General features: G+C 39.9%; 1 protein-coding gene across 2 annotated transcripts in view; it reads left to right on the top strand.

Moving 5' to 3' along the window:
- The window catches only part of LAMA4 (laminin subunit alpha 4), a 74854-nt gene that overhangs the window by 54090 nt on the left and 4338 nt on the right, over positions 1-16426 (top strand). For both annotated transcript variants that reach the window (XR_014562237.1, XM_083731032.1), the window contains exons 20-35: positions 179-321; positions 1483-1645; positions 1860-1987; positions 2746-2917; positions 3441-3572; positions 4202-4344; positions 5539-5677; positions 7227-7364; positions 8992-9125; positions 10124-10285; positions 11953-12106; positions 13149-13342; positions 13554-13743; positions 14258-14413; positions 14871-15030; positions 15823-15953. Coding sequence is in view for 1 of the 2 variants with exons in the window: in XM_083731032.1 (XP_083587158.1) it covers positions 179-321; positions 1483-1645; positions 1860-1987; positions 2746-2917; positions 3441-3572; positions 4202-4344; positions 5539-5677; positions 7227-7364; positions 8992-9125; positions 10124-10285; positions 11953-12106; positions 13149-13342; positions 13554-13743; positions 14258-14413; positions 14871-15030; positions 15823-15953 (2439 nt within the window). In the remaining variant the exon portion in view is untranslated. The remainder of the gene's footprint in view (positions 1-178; positions 322-1482; positions 1646-1859; positions 1988-2745; positions 2918-3440; positions 3573-4201; positions 4345-5538; positions 5678-7226; positions 7365-8991; positions 9126-10123; positions 10286-11952; positions 12107-13148; positions 13343-13553; positions 13744-14257; positions 14414-14870; positions 15031-15822; positions 15954-16426) is intronic.

Below are 16426 nucleotides of genomic sequence, written 5' to 3'. Positions count from 1 at the left end.
GTAATGGCCTCCCTTGTGCCCCCAGAAATCTTGTAGTCACATTCAGTAGCAAAAGATGTCCTAAAGGCTGCATTACAAATTCATAATAGACAGCTCTGAATACTATGCTGAACCAAATGTGTTGTCTGTAGCATATCTTGAAACCATTGTGACTGTCTATTTTTCATTCCTTCTCTAGACAAAAAATTACCTGGGTCTTGCAATTAAGAATGACAACTTAGTATACATTTATAATTTGGGTAGCGGTGATGTGGAGATACCGCTAGACTCCAAGCCAGTCAGCTCCTGGCCTGCCTACTTCAGCCTTGTTAAAATAGAGAGGTAATATGATCTTGACCTGTTACATGTTTAATGTGGTTGGATGGGTTGAATAGAATGGAGATGAAATGGGAAACATTGTTTTAAAAAAACTTACATTGTGGAGTAATGCTTAAAGGTGTTAATTGTACCTTTTGAACAAACTGATAAGATGACAACCACCCCTTAATTATCATCAGCACTTAATGGTTCTGTACAACAGTCCCCAGGGGAGGAGAAAGAATGTAAGTTTGGAAAAGTTTCTATTCCTTTTTCTGATCACCATATATGCTAAAAAGTGGGGGGGGAAACATTCATCCTGATTGGCTTGCGGCTTGTATAAGCACCTTCCCTTTAATTCATTCATTCATCCAATACTTTTCAATGCATCACCATTACCAGTCCTAGCCTGGCCTGATCTTAATATCTGTTCCAAAGAGATTGAAGTCCTGTTTGCATAAACCAGATTCAGACTTTAACTCATGTTTGTTAACATAGTTTGCTACATCCACAACCCACTATCCCAAGATTACACCCCTTGTCTATATGTACATCAATGGTGAGGGTGCTAACCACCTTGCGTCATTGAGAGATTACTTGTGTTCCATTGTGTCTTGCGGCAACCCAGAAGTACCAGAATGGATTACTTCCAGGTTTTGCCACATGCGCAGAAGTGCTAAATCATGCTTTGCGCATGTGCAGAAGCGCCAAATCACACCATGCAGATGCAGTGCTTCAAGTTGCAGGCTTTTCACTTTACGGACAGGCCTCTGGAACGAATCCTCTCCACTGTAGTTAAAACCACTAATCTCGCTGCAGATTGATTCTTTCTTTTTTTGTCTCATAAGCAGCTTGGAGGTTGAATTGAGTTTTCAAGTGTTAGGCTTACTCATAATATCTGAGAGGAAGACCACTTCTGAATATTCTGAAATGATTTTTCTACCTATAGAATTACAGCTCTTCATTTCCAAAGAAACAAAATTGAACAAGAACATGATCTAGAATCTGTAGTTTAGCTCTTCCTTTCGAAGTCTAGAATTTCAGACAACTGTTGCTTTTGCTGCTGACTTCAAAAATATTAACTTAAACTTTAATTTTTGTTTTTGATTGTTTAACAAGTCTTTTGTAATTCAGCTAGCGAATATGACCTTGGGTCCAATTTCTCACCCTACTCTTCTTCAATAGGATTGGGAAGCATGGCAAAGTGTTTCTAACTGTACCAAGTCTTAGCAGCACAGCTGAGGAAAAGTTCATCAAAAAAGGAGAAGTCCCAGGTGATGATGCGCTGTTGAATCTGGAACCTAAAAATACAGTTTTCTATGTTGGTGGAGTGCCTCCAGATTTTAAGGTAAGCAGAACAGGATGGAATAATTATTAAGTTGACACCTTTATCTTGGAAATACCTTTGTAGACAGCTGGTTTGTAATGTATTAAACAAATAAGGTTTTTATGTTGTCAATTAAGTCTACCTTACAAAAAGCCTTTTTACAGATGCAGATTGGCTCACTATCTCGTTTGGCATTGACTTGAACACAATCTATTTTGCTTCCTTCTCTCTACAGCTCCCTCCAAGCTTGGCTCTGCCTGGATTCACAGGCTGTTTGGAGCTTGCAACTCTGAATGATGATGTCATCAGTTTGTACAATTTCAAAAATATCTATAAAGTCACTAAATCAGTACCCTGTGCCAGGTAAGGTGAACTGTATTCACTCTACTTCTCATGATGGAATAGATTTAGCTATATTGCATATAGCCTAGTGGCCTGGTCACAAGTGTATCTAATTGGCTTGATTACGCATTGCAAGTTAGCAGGCATTAATGTGTACCTCTCATCAGCCATTAGTTCAGTCGACTCTCTTCCTGTCCAGCATTTCTGAGACACCTGTCTATATAAATAGGAACATGGGCACCCACCTTATACTGAGTCAAACCATTGGCCCATCTTGCTCAGTAACTGACTAGCAAAGGATCTCCAGGGGTTTCAGGCAGGGAACATTCCCACTACTACCGGGAGATGCTAGGATAGAACTTGGGACTTTATGCATGCAAACTGGATGCTCTACCACTGAGCTACAGCCTTTCCTCTGATGATACCTGTACTACATTAGCCTTATTTTACAAAAATAAAAAATAAAAATCATATACAGCTCCCTCAGTTGATCATACTGATTTCTTAACTCCCTTGCCCACTTCACGCGTTTGCAGATTAGTACAACAAAATGTGCAAGCAAAAATAATACTCCCAAGAAATTTTACATAAGGTAGCACTTTAAGTAAACAGTTTTACTGAATAATAATGCCTTGGCATTGCCTATATTTCGTTCAGGCCAACAACCTCATTTCCAGAGTTCCCCTTTCAGTATTGCTTCCATAATGATCTTTCTAGGTTGGAGAATGTAGGCCTTCAGGCTTCTGATTTTTCTTCGCCTCTTTTCCTGTCCACCCTAGGAATAAGCTGGCCTTTACACAGAGCCGGGCTGTGAACTATTTCTTTGATGGCTCTGGCTATGCTTTGGTGAGGAATATTGAGAGAAGAGGGAGGTTTGGCTTGGTGACGCGCTTTGATGTGGAAGTTCGGACACCAACAGACAATGGACTTCTCCTCCTGATGGTTAATGGAGTAAGTGAAATGAAAAGAAAAGAAAAATCCCTAAAAGTCTTATTTTTCATTTTACTGATGCCTAGTTTCCAATTCCTAGTTTCCAATAAAAATCATAGTGGGGTCATCCTTGGTCTTGGCATTTTTCTGGCAGACTCATAGAAAAACTAAAGGTTGAAGATATTAACATGCCTACAACCATTCGTTCCTCTGACTGAGATGTCATCTAAGCAAAGAGAAACTTGTCTAAGAACATAAATAGATGGTTGTTGTGAGTAGAAAAGCACATCCACTTGTGCAAGATTGTCTCCTTCTATTGCAGTACCTACACCCAACATTATGCTGTTCCAAAAGATGGGTGAAGTGGACAGGAGAGGGTGTTGTTGCATAAAGGGAACTAGGCTCGTGCCTCACTTACAGCTATAAATTTAAAGTAATAGGCAGTTGTGCCATATATTGACAAACAATTTGTGAAACCTTATAAATACCTGAAATACAAATCCTCTCAGATAAATCTCACTGGTTTTGTGTGTCTGTTGTGCAGAGTATGTTCTTCAGCCTAGAGATGCAGAATGGGTACCTGTATCTACAGTATGACTTTGGCTTCCCCGGTGGCCCTGTGATTCTCGACGATCATTTGAAGAAAGCTCTGATTAATGATGCAAAATTCCACGAGGTATACTGTTGTTGACTTTCTGAAATTTGCTTTTATTTTATTTTTTTAATAGTTAATGTATCGTCTCAGTATTATTATCACTATAGTGATTATTATCACTATAGTTATCTCCCTTAGGTGCTTTACACAGAAAGACAAGGTGTAATAATAAGAAATAAGTAAATAACTATAGATTATTGAGCAAAATAATGCAACATATTATATTAAGTACCAAAAACCTTTATTGAGTGGGAAATAACACAGTTTCCAAGAACAGGTTGAGTGAAGTGGCAACAAACTCTCTGAAAGAGATGGTGACAATGAAACTGCAAACTGAGTATGTCTTCTTAACTACAGTTGCCAGGTAAGAACCGAGTAAGAACTCTGAGCCTTGTTTCTTTAGAAATAGGATCTTCTGAACACAAAACATACGGTATGCTTTAACCACTGCCCCAATGGGCCCTCTCCAGTCCACCAAAGTTACTAAGTATATCTGCAAAACAATTTCAAACGAACAGTAAACAGACAATAAAGTGTCTTTCTCTCTTTTAAAAGCCCTCTTATTTTACAAACTTTTAATGCATCTTTCTAAAATGTAGTTATGTACTATATTTACTGTGGTTTTTAACTCCCTTTTTTTCAAATTTCAGATATCTGTTATATACCACAATTCCAAGAAAATGATCTTGTTGGTGGATAGGAGACATATCAGAAGTGTGGAAAACGAGAAGCAAAGCATGCCCTTTACTGATATGTATATAGGAGGGGCTCCTCCTGAGATTTTAAAATCTAGGTTGGTTTATAATCCACATTCAATCACCATTAAGGCTTCAGTAATTTCTTATTTTATATGTTGCAATGAATTTACTGCACCCACATTGCTAAATTAAAACATGTAACCCTGTGGGGAAAAGTTTTTATCCAATAGGACAAATTATATATGTAGGCATATTGTTTTGCAAACATTGTATATTTCATTATTTATTTAAAATATTTATACCCTGCCTTTTGGAGCAAGCCCTCACAAAGTGGTTTACAATTTGGAAAAAAGCAAGAAAGAATAAACCTAAGATATAGCAGTGCTATTAGCAGTGCTATTTTCTAGAAAAAGAGGTGCCAGAACTCACCTTATTCTCTTAGAAGGGCAATGGTACCCACCTGAAAGGTGCCAGAACCCACCTGAGAGATGCTGTAACTGAGTTCCAGCTGAAAAAAGCCCTGATTAAAAGCATATAAAATGGGCCAGCAATAAGACTACAAGAAAGCTTAGTAAAAAAAAAAAAGAATAGTACTTGGGGTCTGTTAAAAGGCCACAAGAGGCAGGGCTCTGAAGATTTCAGGGAAAGGAATTCTGCAGGTATGGGACCACCACTGAAAATGCCCTGTCACTGATACTTACCAACCTGCTTGCTCTTAGTGAGAGGCCAGGCAAGTGCTTGCTGGCACCATCATAATAGGAACAATTGCTATTTCCAGATACATCACCGCAGCATTTAAGGCATGTTGACAGAGTAGGACTAGTGATTATCTTACTGCATTTCAGCCTTCATAGACTTCCCTAAGACAATTAATGTTCTACAATTTTTGCAATGATTTTAACGAAACTGCGGGAGGCAGTGGAAGACAGGAGTGCCTGGTGTGCTCTGGGCCATGGGGTCACGAAGAGTCGGACACGACTAAACGACTAAACAACAACAGTGTTCCAATGTGATGTATCTAACCAGCAAGATGTTCTCTGGCAGGAACTGAGATGAGAATGGAAAGGTGATTGGAGGGAGGGGGAAAGTAATAAAAGTGCTCTCCCCTTTTGACCATCCTGCAAGTGGCAATGGACTACTCCCTGCATCAAACCACTGCTTACATCTCAGACAGAACCTAGTAGAATGGACATTCCTCACACAATATTTCTGTACCTATGACTGTGCATGCTGTGGTTTTGTGTAAGTAGTTAACTGGTTCCCTCTGAATAAACATTGTGTCTTCACAGTAGTATGAGCTCACATCTAGCCACCGCCACAGGCTTTAGAGGCTGCATGAAAGGCTTCCAGTTCCAAAAGAAGGACTTCAACTTGTTAGAGGAACCAGGAACTCTAGGAATTGGCTATGGATGCCCAGAAGAATCACTTGTAAGTATGATACACAGATCTTCTGTTTGTGTTTTTCAACATTTATATATTCTGATATTTTCCCCTATCTCTACTGAGTTTTTCCTCAGTTTTTAAAGTGCAAAGCATTATTATTTTTCTTCCCATCTGCTTATGATACTTAGGGGGTAGGAACAGATGATGTTCTCCAAACAATACACACACACAAAATTCTTTTAGAGTACAGGAATGGAAATGTAGTGTTCCTTGCGTTATGGAATGTGGAAAGTAAATTTGAATTTGAAAAAAACCCAGTGTGGTAGGCCTCCAACAGTATGCACCCACTAAGAAATCTGAAAGCTTAATAAATCTTTCTAGGCTTACTTCAGAAGACATATTTTAAACTAGCTTTTAATCTTCAGATTTGTATACTTGGCATAAACAAGTAAAGTATAAAAATGTATGATGCCAAACAGCAGAATTTCAGCTGCATAATTTTGATGAAACCAGAGGAGCCCCTTATGTAAAAATGTTTTGTGGCCTCAGAAAGGGAAGACACACAAACCATAAAGCAAAATACAAAAGTGAACATAAATATGAGGGCAATTTCTCTCCCTCAAGGAAAATTTCAGTCCCAAACAACTGACTTGTAGAATTATGAGTTGCATCTAATATTAGTCCCACACAGTGTAGACCCACTGAAATGAATGGACATGACTAACTAAGGTTCATTAATTTCAATAGGTCTAAGGCTAAGAAGTAAACCCTACACAAATCTAGAGTGGAGTCCCTAAGACGGTTGTATGCCTCCTTCCAGCAACTCCTGCAGCCAAGCTGGTTCCAAATATATTCTGCTTTCATTTGGACCACAACAGCAAGGCTGAGAGGGGGGTCTTGTCGTCTGGGCGTGCCAGGACCGCCCTACTCACAGCTTAGGGAAGTCATTCTAGTGCTGCTAACACAGCAGTTTGACTTCATCCCCAGCGGCACGCTCCATTGTCTCTTGAGATGGGAGGATAGCAGCAACAACCCTATGGGTAGGATCCAACTAATGAGTCCCAACAGCAGGTGCCCTGTGCAAGAACTAACACAATAGCTCTTAAAGGTCCCAGCCTTCTCCAGTAGTCTCCTGGAGCCTTGGGCATTTTGCAATCAGAAAACAGCAGTGCCACATCCTGGGGTTGGGGGTGTCCTGCACTGGCAGGTTTATCTGAGAGTACGTCTTGCGCTGGCATGTGTGGCCTTCCAGTTCTGCTTCGGAGCCCTTGCTTTCATCCCTGACAATGGGGGATCTATTTCCAGGCCATTACACAAAGGTTCCAAGAGGAGTAGAGTATCATCCAAACAGTCCCTTTCTTCCACTTAAGACACAATTCATGAAGTACTGTTGAACAGCACTTAAAAGTGAGCTGTTCCCATGTAATAAGAGTTTGCAATATCCTGTAGCAATGACATGTGAAACACAGGGGTTGCTGGACTTTTATGAACATGAAAACGTACGCACCTGTGGCCTGCATATTCTGTTTCTTCTATTGTTATTTTTTTTAAAAAAGATCTACAACTACCTCTGTTCTGTTTGTTTGGTGAGCAGATGTCCCGCAAAGCATATTTCAATGGAGAAAGCTACATTGCATCCAGCCAGAAAATCTCCCCCTTTAATGGATTTGAAGGTGGCTTTAATTTCCGAACTTTACAGCCTAATGGACTGCTCTTCTATTGCAGTGAAGGAGTAAGTAGAGTTTCCCCATTAAATATAATAAAAACCTGTGTTGTTTTTAAAGAAAATGTTATTTATAAATAGCTTCGTCAGTAAATATATCTCAGGGCAGCCTATGGGCTGAATGGCAGTGGCAATGACCCAGAGAAACTTGGTCAAAATAAAGTCCCATTGAGATTAGTGGAACATTATTCTTATTTCAGTGGACCTCAGTGCAACCAGCTTTTGCTAAATTGGGGCCAAAGTATTAAATTCTCCCTGAGACCTGACAGTAAGTGCAAATGTGAATGTCCTGTACATACAACCGTAGTTTAACTTTGGATGGAATTTATTTGTGGTCAGTAAATATCACCACTTTCAGACTTTTAAATGGTGGTGTTAAAAAATAATCAAAGTGTGCATAGGTCTGGGCAACTGATGCTAAAAACTCAGCTGATCACCCAGAAGCCCAGTTCTATGTGTGAATTTCTTTGAGTAACTTTTCACAACTTCCTGGAAACTACCTTCCACATTCAGATTCAGTTAGAAGATTTGGCATAATAGTTGTTCAAAGGGGAAATGGCACCAGTCCAGATGAATTTGTTTATTTTAAACATTTACATCGAGCTGCCTTTCCAAGGCAACTTACATAAAACGCAATGAGCAGGTTAAACAAGACATAAAAAGGTAAAGGTAAAGGTACCCCTGCACGTACGGGCCAGTCTTGACAGACTCTGGGGTTGTGCGCCCATCTCACTTAAGAGGCCAGGGGCCAGCGCTGTCCGGAGACACTTCCAGGTCACGTGGCCAGCGTGACATCGCTGCTCTGGTGAGCCAGAGCCGCACACGGAAATGCCATTTACCTTCCCGCTGGTAAGCGGTCCCTATTTATCTACTTGCACCCGGAGGTGCTTTCGAACTGCTAGGTTGGCAGGCGCTGGGACCGAGCAGCGGGAGCGCACCCCGCTGCAGGGATTCGAACCGCAAGTCCTAGGTGCTGAGGCTTTAACCCACAGCGCCACCTGCGTCCCCGTAAACAAGACATATCAAGCCATAATAAAAAAATATGCATCAACGAATTTACAGCAGTGGGTGACAAATCAGCTGCAAAAGGCACTCTGGAATAAATAGGTATTGCATCATTTATGAAGAAGCAGAGTAGAAAGTGCAATTTCAAACCCCCTCTGAAATGTCAATTCAGAGCCCTGGGACAATTGCATTAAAGGAGCCACTCCTTGTTGCAGAGGCAGCCCTTCTCCTACCAAAGGACCCTTTCTCTTCTGCCTAATTCTCAACATGGTACATCTGAACAGCAGCTGTGAATCTCTGAAAGACTGTTAGGGTGGGGGGAGTGTGAGCACATATGCAGAACTTTTAGGTCCTTTTGGATCCCAGCCAAGAAAATGATCTCATTTCTTTCTCCACCCCACCCTCGCCATCTTTTTTAAAAATGCTATGATAGGGGAAATGCTTAAGCACTTAGAGACAAAACAGGTGTGTTTACAACATGAGGTTTTTTAACCCCACAATGCATTCACACACATCACATCCCGTCCGTTTTGGTTCTATCTCAGTACGCTTACTTTGCTCAACTACATTACAAGAATTATTACTAACCGTTCCTTGACTTGTGGGTCTAATGTTTTTCTCTGTGTTTCAGTCAGATGTATTCTCTATTTCCTTGGAGAAGGGAGCTGTTGTTTTAAATGCTAAAGGAGTCAAAGTTCAGGCAGGAGAAAGATCTTATAATGATGGCAAAGCCCATTTTGTCATTACATCCGCCTCACCAGAAAGGTAAAACTATTAAAAAAACTATTTTTGTTTCGATGCACATCTTATTACACTCACAGTTCATTACTCCACTTGGATATATTTATTATAATACAAAATGCACACTAATACATTCCACACTAATATCTTCTTTAAGAAGGTCAGCATGGAATAGATGTATCCCAAAACTAGCATGAACACCCTAGCTCAGCAGAAGAGTATTACAATATTTTTATTTAACACAATTAATAAAAAGCTCAGGTCCAGGGTACCGTTGGCCCTCCAGATGTTGCTGAACTATAACTCCCATGATCCCTGGACATATGCCCATGTTTGCCGAGCTCATAGGACTTGTACTTCAGCAATATGTGGAGGCTCATAGGCACCTGAAATAGGTCAATATTCTGAATATGCAGCATAGGTTTTAAATGCCTGGTATATCTTTGCGACATTGAAACTGGCAAGATGCTGTGTGGCAGTCCTGCCATGTTAGATCTGTCTCCCTCCCACAACAGCAGCCCAGTGGTCACACTCAAAGATTGAAATATCGGTACGAAAGGAATGAGTGGGGGCATGGCATCTGCATGCTTTTTATTCAGCCATATCAAAACAATGTCACTCACATCCCTGCCACATGAAATATTATAAAAACTCAATGGCTTTTCAATTTCTGCATTTCCTTTGTCTGTGATGCTGCTGTAAGCATAGTGTTATAGTTAGGATTGCACTGTGACAATGATTTACAGTGCAATCCCACCTATCTCTACTCAGAAGTAAGTCCAGCTAAATTCAGCGAGGCTTGCTCCCAGGTATTGCAGTTAAGATGTGTGTGACTTCAGTATTTCCAGGGGTTTTACCGAGCTGCCTCTCATTTCTGAGCACACTCGTGGTTTGATGGTGCCACCTAGTGACTCGTTCATCAAGTTCAACATCACCGAAATGGCTACGTTGCTTGGGTAATATAAATTATCACATGCTGAATTTAAAAGACTCCGTGTAAGATGCATTATTTTGTTCTGCAGACTTGAGCTTTTGGTAGATGAAGAAAAGAAAAGTGTAGATAATTCAGCATATGAAAGTGAGGAAAAGCCAGTGAGCACCAAGAAATTCTACTTTGGTGGATCTCCCATCACTACTGAGTTTGCCAACTTCACCGGATGTATAAGCAATGCTTATTTCACAAGGTAAGTGCATTTCAACTTGTATATTTAGCTAACGTGATACATTTTATACCACTGTTAATCCATCCTAGGGCAGTTTAAAACAAAAATATAGCACAATAATAACAAACTAAAACACCATACCATGAACCACCTGTATTTCTCCAGCATTTGAGTATGTCAATTACAGCTGGTCTCATCTCATAGCCTAGTATATCCTAATGGCCTGGATGATTCTATCAGGCCTATGATGACACTGAAACCCCATTAATTAATACTCTATGTACCTCCAAGGCTAGAGAGTTGCTTAAAAGAGAGTGCCACTACAACAAACCTCCCTGTCTTGCATCACAGTGAGCTAAGTTCATTGGTGAGATGATGAAAAAGGGCACCCCTACAGATAGCAGCCCGGGCAAGCTGGTACAGAGATGTTCCTTCAAGTATCTGGGTCCCCAACTCATCCTGATGGGTATATGGTTATTCTTCATGTTACCATTTTTGTGTGTGTCATGAAAAACATATTTTCTGCTTCAGGTCTTTGAGGCCTGCAGTCCTAATGGGCTGTCTTTTCCTGGGACTGCATTGTTTTTGTTTGTTTGTTTTGATAGGCATTGACTTCATGGTCGTGTGATATGTTGATATGTAGTATTTCCATGTAAGGGTATGTACTGCTCTGATAACTATTGAGTACAACCCCAGGGCATCATAGCTACAGAGGTGCAAAGAGCAGTTTCTGCCACAGAAGCTAAAGTAATGTCATCTGCTAAGAAACAAGATAAGAGAACAACAGTTACCCACTTGTTGTCAAACCTGCTTCAGATTCAATTACTGCCTTAAGGCAAAGGAGCAAGGATCTAGGACCGCCCTGTATACCCCATGCAAGGAGCCAGGAGCTGTGTTGCACGGAAGAGAGAAAAATCAGATTCCCCTGTGTCAATGGCAGCTTCTGCTGCATAGGCTTCCTGAGGATGTGATCATGTCTTTTGATAATAGAATTTGGATCTTGATACATCTTTTGAGTAATAGGATAACTAAAACAGAATAAATGAACCTGTTTTTCCTGGCAATGTTTTCAGTGTTAATGTCATTGATGAAACCAGGCTCAAAGGATTGAGCAGTTATCCTCTTAATATTGGCCATTTTACCTAATGCTGTGTTTAAATTGTTTGGTACCCACCAAGAGCCTTCTAGGATGGGACAGGATTTTAAAATGTAATGAGTGCATTAAAAAAATATGCTACTGAGATAAGCTGCTGGAATACTTCAATAAAGTCAATTGTTGATTGCCTGCGGTTTTAAAAGGTTAGCAAAGTCTCCGATCTACAACCATACACTCTTCTGTTTCTGCTTTTCCCTTGAGGATGAAAGGCGATCTAGATCGTATATCCCATTTATATTTCCATTTGCAGTCATTTACACACTAACAAACATACAGCCACTCAGTTTGAAATATAATACAAAAATTATATGAATGATGCAGCAAAGCTTGGCTGTAAGTGCAGCAAAAAAAGTGGCAAAGGGCTGAGTTTCCATGAATCTATTCCATGAGCATGTAGTTCTTACTGACATGGAATTTTTTTTTTTAATTTCTAGCTGTTGTTTGTTTTTGAGGGAAGGAAGAAAATCCCTGCATGCACAATCATAGTGGATTGTTAGGAATAACAACTTTATCTTTTTCAAAAACCACACAGGTTGGATCAAGACGTTGAGGTGGAAGACTTCCAGCGGTACCCTGAGAAAATCCAAGCATCCTTATATGGATGTCCTGTTGAATCTCCTCCTGCTGCCCTTTTCCATAAGAAAAGAAAAAATTCCTCCAAACCCAAAGGAAGCCAAAAGAAACGGGTGAGCTGCTCCAGACTTACAACTATTCATGGTGCTTTCAGACCAGGGATGGAGTGGGCAGGACCCAAGTTCCCTTCAACACTGGCTCTCAATGATGTCTTGGAAGGAACAAAGACTTTGAACACCATTGAATGTTGGACTTGCAAAATGTTAGTTCATTTAGGGCAAAGTATTGGTGTCCCCAAACTGTGGCCTGCGGACCACCAGAGATCTGCATGCTTCATTCAGCTGGTCCTCAGTATGTTTGTGAAGAAAGGCAAGCTGTAGAACGTAGCAGTCTGGTCTATCCTGAAGGTGACCAGGACAAAACAGAAGTGAGAAGGGGAAGAGGCACTTGAAAGGGGTGAAGAGGATTAGCAACACAAAAGACAGAGCAGCAAGAAGAAAAAGGCAGCAACTTGAAAGGAGTGGAAAGGGTTCTATGGAATTCAAATTGTTATACAATTTGTAAGAAATAAAAGAAGCATTAAAATACAATTAAAAATCATATAGCATCTAGCACAACACATTACAATTGCTACAACAGGCAGAAAAATCATCAGCGATTTTCCAATGGCCCAAAGAGAAAAAAGTTTGGTGTAGTTGATATGTATAAAGGTTGTTCAGTTTTCCAGGGATGAGCCTGTGTATTCCTGTTCTCAGTGCCATATCTGGAGTGGGGTATGTGACCTTGACTGTTTCCCTTTAAGGAAAAGAAATCAAGGAACCCATCAAATGTGATGGACTGCAGATCTGTTTTGTCTGCTGCAATCATATATAAAGAAGGACTGGGATATAATTTTAATAGCAAAGGGGAAACATGGGTGAGGGCAGCTAGAGTCTTTCTACATCCTGTAGTCTCTCTCTCCAAGGGCTTTAAATAAATAGGTAGCTGTTTTTACCATGGGCCTGTGCAATTTTGATTAGAGCTGATTTATATTAGCACTACAGTGAAGATTAGATTTGACCATCTGAAGTAACATCTAGAATTAGACAGAAGATTTGCCAACTCTGTAGCTATTTATTTATTTATTTATTTATTTATTTATTTATTTGTCTGAAGGTTGGAAAAGACAACATAGCAGCCTCACACTTTTCAGCAAACATTAAAAGAAAAGGTCAAGAAGAGATCGCTCAAGGGGACCCACATTGTCACTTCCTCAGCAGCCCCAAAGCAACTGAGCATACATATCTGTTTGGAGGAACAGCAAATAGCCGGCAAGAATTTGATTACTTACCAAAGGATTTCAATGAAAGGTACAGTCAGCTAAGCATACACTTGTAATATTACAAATAAATGCCGATAAGCATTTTTACAAAACTGAAGGAATAAAAACTAAGCTAACTAAAGTAATTTTTTGACATTTCACAACTATTTTTCCCTGTATGCATATTCGCATCAAGTTGTGCAAGGCAGGTTGTTCACCAATTTCCGTTCACATATTAAAGTGCCGTTTTTGTTTGACAGATCTCAGTTTTCCATTAGCCTGAAGACTCACTCATCCCATGGAATGATCTTCTATGTCTCTGATCAAGAGGAGGAAAATTTCATGGCCCTTTTTATTGCCCACGGCCGTCTGGTTTTTATGTTCAACAGTGGTTACCGGAAATTAAGAATTAGAAGCCAGGAGAAGTACAATGATGACCAATGGCACAATGTAAGCGGGAAGAGAAAAGATCATGATGTGCTTTAGAAAAGTGCTATTCCCAAAAAGCATTAAACATGTCTGTCAAAATTGGGGGTTCATTTGGGATTTATTGCAATAAAATACCATATTTTTCGCACCAGACCACAAGACGTACCTAGTTTTTGGAGGAGGAAAACAAGAAAAAAAATATTTTGAATCTCAGAAGCCAGAACAGCAAGAGGGATCACTGCGCAGTGAAAGCAGCAATCCCTCTTGCTGTTCTGGCTTCTGGGATAGCTGCACAGCCTGCATTCGCTCCATAAAACGCACACACATTTTCCCATACTTTTTAGGAGGCGAAAAAGTGAGTCTCATAGAGCAAAAAATACAGTACCAGCCTCCCACTTGTGAAGTGGATGAAGAGTTTCTAGAGTACTGGAATAAATCAAACAGTCTCCTCTAAAATACATATGATGCTATACAATTCTATATTATATACTAGTCTCTGTATGCTAATGTTGACTTCACCTCTGCCTTTTTTTAGGTAATGTTTGTTCGGGAGAAAAATATTGGCCGCTTGACAATTGATGGTCTCCGGGTACTCGAAGACAGTCTTCCTTCTTTTGATAAAGCATGGCAAGTTGCTAGACCCTTTTACGTAGGGGGTGTGGCACCAGGAAAAGCTGCCAAAAATATCCAGGTAAAAGTATTTTTCTACAACAAAGCCTGCATATATTAAGATCCAGAGCAACATTTATAACATGGGAACTAACTGGACAGAAATGTTTTAAACTCTGCATCTATTGGAGACAATTTGCAATGAATCAGAATATATCCTGCATTTGAATCTGTTAGCACTAGTATATTCTGGATTCATTGGCAATGATCTCATTCCAAACTTCCTACATCAAATGAGATTAGACTAGAACCTCCAGTTATATGATTAGAAAATAACTTAGGCTACTTTGACAGTAACAAAAAGAACCAAGCAGACTGTGAGAATCATAGGCCATTTCATTATTACTCCCACTATTCTTTTTCGCCTTAAATTGCTTTTTTTGAAAAAGTATCCATAAACAACTGTACACCTAAGCAAATGGAAAGGCTTTCTCTTTTACTTCCTTTACTATTTTGCTTAATCTGTTTTGTTTGATCAGATCAACTCCGTCTACAGTTTCAGTGGTTGCCTTGGCAGTTTACAGCTCAATGGAAGACCAGTCACTTCTCCTTCACAAACTTTTAGCGTAACTCCTTGTTTTGAAGGCCTATCAGAAGAAGGAACATATTTTTCATCAGAAGGAGGATACATTATACTTGGTAATGTATCACTAACGATTGACTATGCCATCAGACTGATGCCTGAATTGATACCAGTTGCCTAGTGAAGGGGTGGGGGGAGACATAATTAAATTAAATTAAATTGAAATGAAACTATTATTTGAAAATTATGCTGGGTGCCATGTAGTCTTATTAGCATACAGTAGAATCATTTGCTCCACACACTCCCCGCCTTGCTCCAGATAACCTGCCTCACTGGAGGAAGAGATTTCAGTCATTTCAGTGGCAGCGCTAGTGGGCACAGATCAAGTCCAGCCATTAGCCATTAGTCTTTGGCTTTACTGTAGCATAGGAACTGCGGATGTCACCATCAATGCCACAGATTATAAATTCATAAATAGTGCTTAGGGGTTGCTCACCTAAAAATGGATAAGCATGGAGCCATGCCCTCTCACAAAACCAGCACATTGCTCAAGTGGCAATGGACTGAAATTCTGCTAATATACATAATATACAGTAAAACCCATTGATACCCACTGAAATAAATGGTCATAACTTTAGCCATGACACTGGCTTAAGTTAACTGGATACCGCCAAATACAAATTCAAGCAAGAATTGAAGAGTATGGCTCTTAATCATCATTCCTTGAGGCTATCAAGGGGGGGCTCATATTCCCAAGATGAAAAATATTTAAGAAATATACACAATTGGAAGTCATAATTAATCTTTATGTCCTGCAGCAGGTGACTATTTTTTTTCCAGTTAACTCTGGTGCAAAAAACAAACAAACACAAAATCATTCTGTGATTTGTCATGATTTTCTCCTACAGATGAATCCTTCAGTTTGGGGCTGAAATTTGAAGTTATTTTTGAAATCCGTCCTCGAAGCAGTTCAGGAATCCTGATGCATGCACACAGTATAAATGGAGAATTCCTGAATGTACACATGAAACAAGGGCAGGTATGAAGGAGGACTAATATTTCCTTTTATATTCTTATATGCAGGCCTTTCTGAATGTTCATTGTATACAAACCAAAATTCGCTCTTAATAGCAACAGGTTCTAATTTCTCAAAAAGGGGATCCCATTTACCCATAAAAGACACAATATACACTAGTTGTAGTTCTTCTGTTTCAGGTGCATTAATAGTCCACATCGATTTTTAAAAACACTGTCAAGATGAAGGGGGAAAATATTTGATATTTTTGTGTTGCTGCCTTAAAAATTCAAAATTTACAGCTGCTACCTAAGAACATAGGAAGAGCTCTGCTGGATCAGACCAAGGGCCTATCTAGCCCAACATCCTGTTTTCATGGTGGCCAAGCAAATGCCTGTGGGAAACCCTCGAGCAAGATCCAAGCACACAAGCACTCTCCCCTTCTGTGGTCTCCAGTAACTGCTAAGAGATTGCAGGTTAGGAGTTGTGCAGTTAAG

The sequence above is a fragment of the Podarcis gaigeae genome, assembly GCF_964106915.1.
Source record: "Podarcis gaigeae genome assembly, chromosome: 3".
Taxonomy (NCBI): Eukaryota; Metazoa; Chordata; class Lepidosauria; order Squamata; family Lacertidae; genus Podarcis; species Podarcis gaigeae.
The sequence above is the reverse complement of the archived record's forward strand: the minus strand, read 5'-3'. Positions and strand labels throughout refer to the sequence as shown.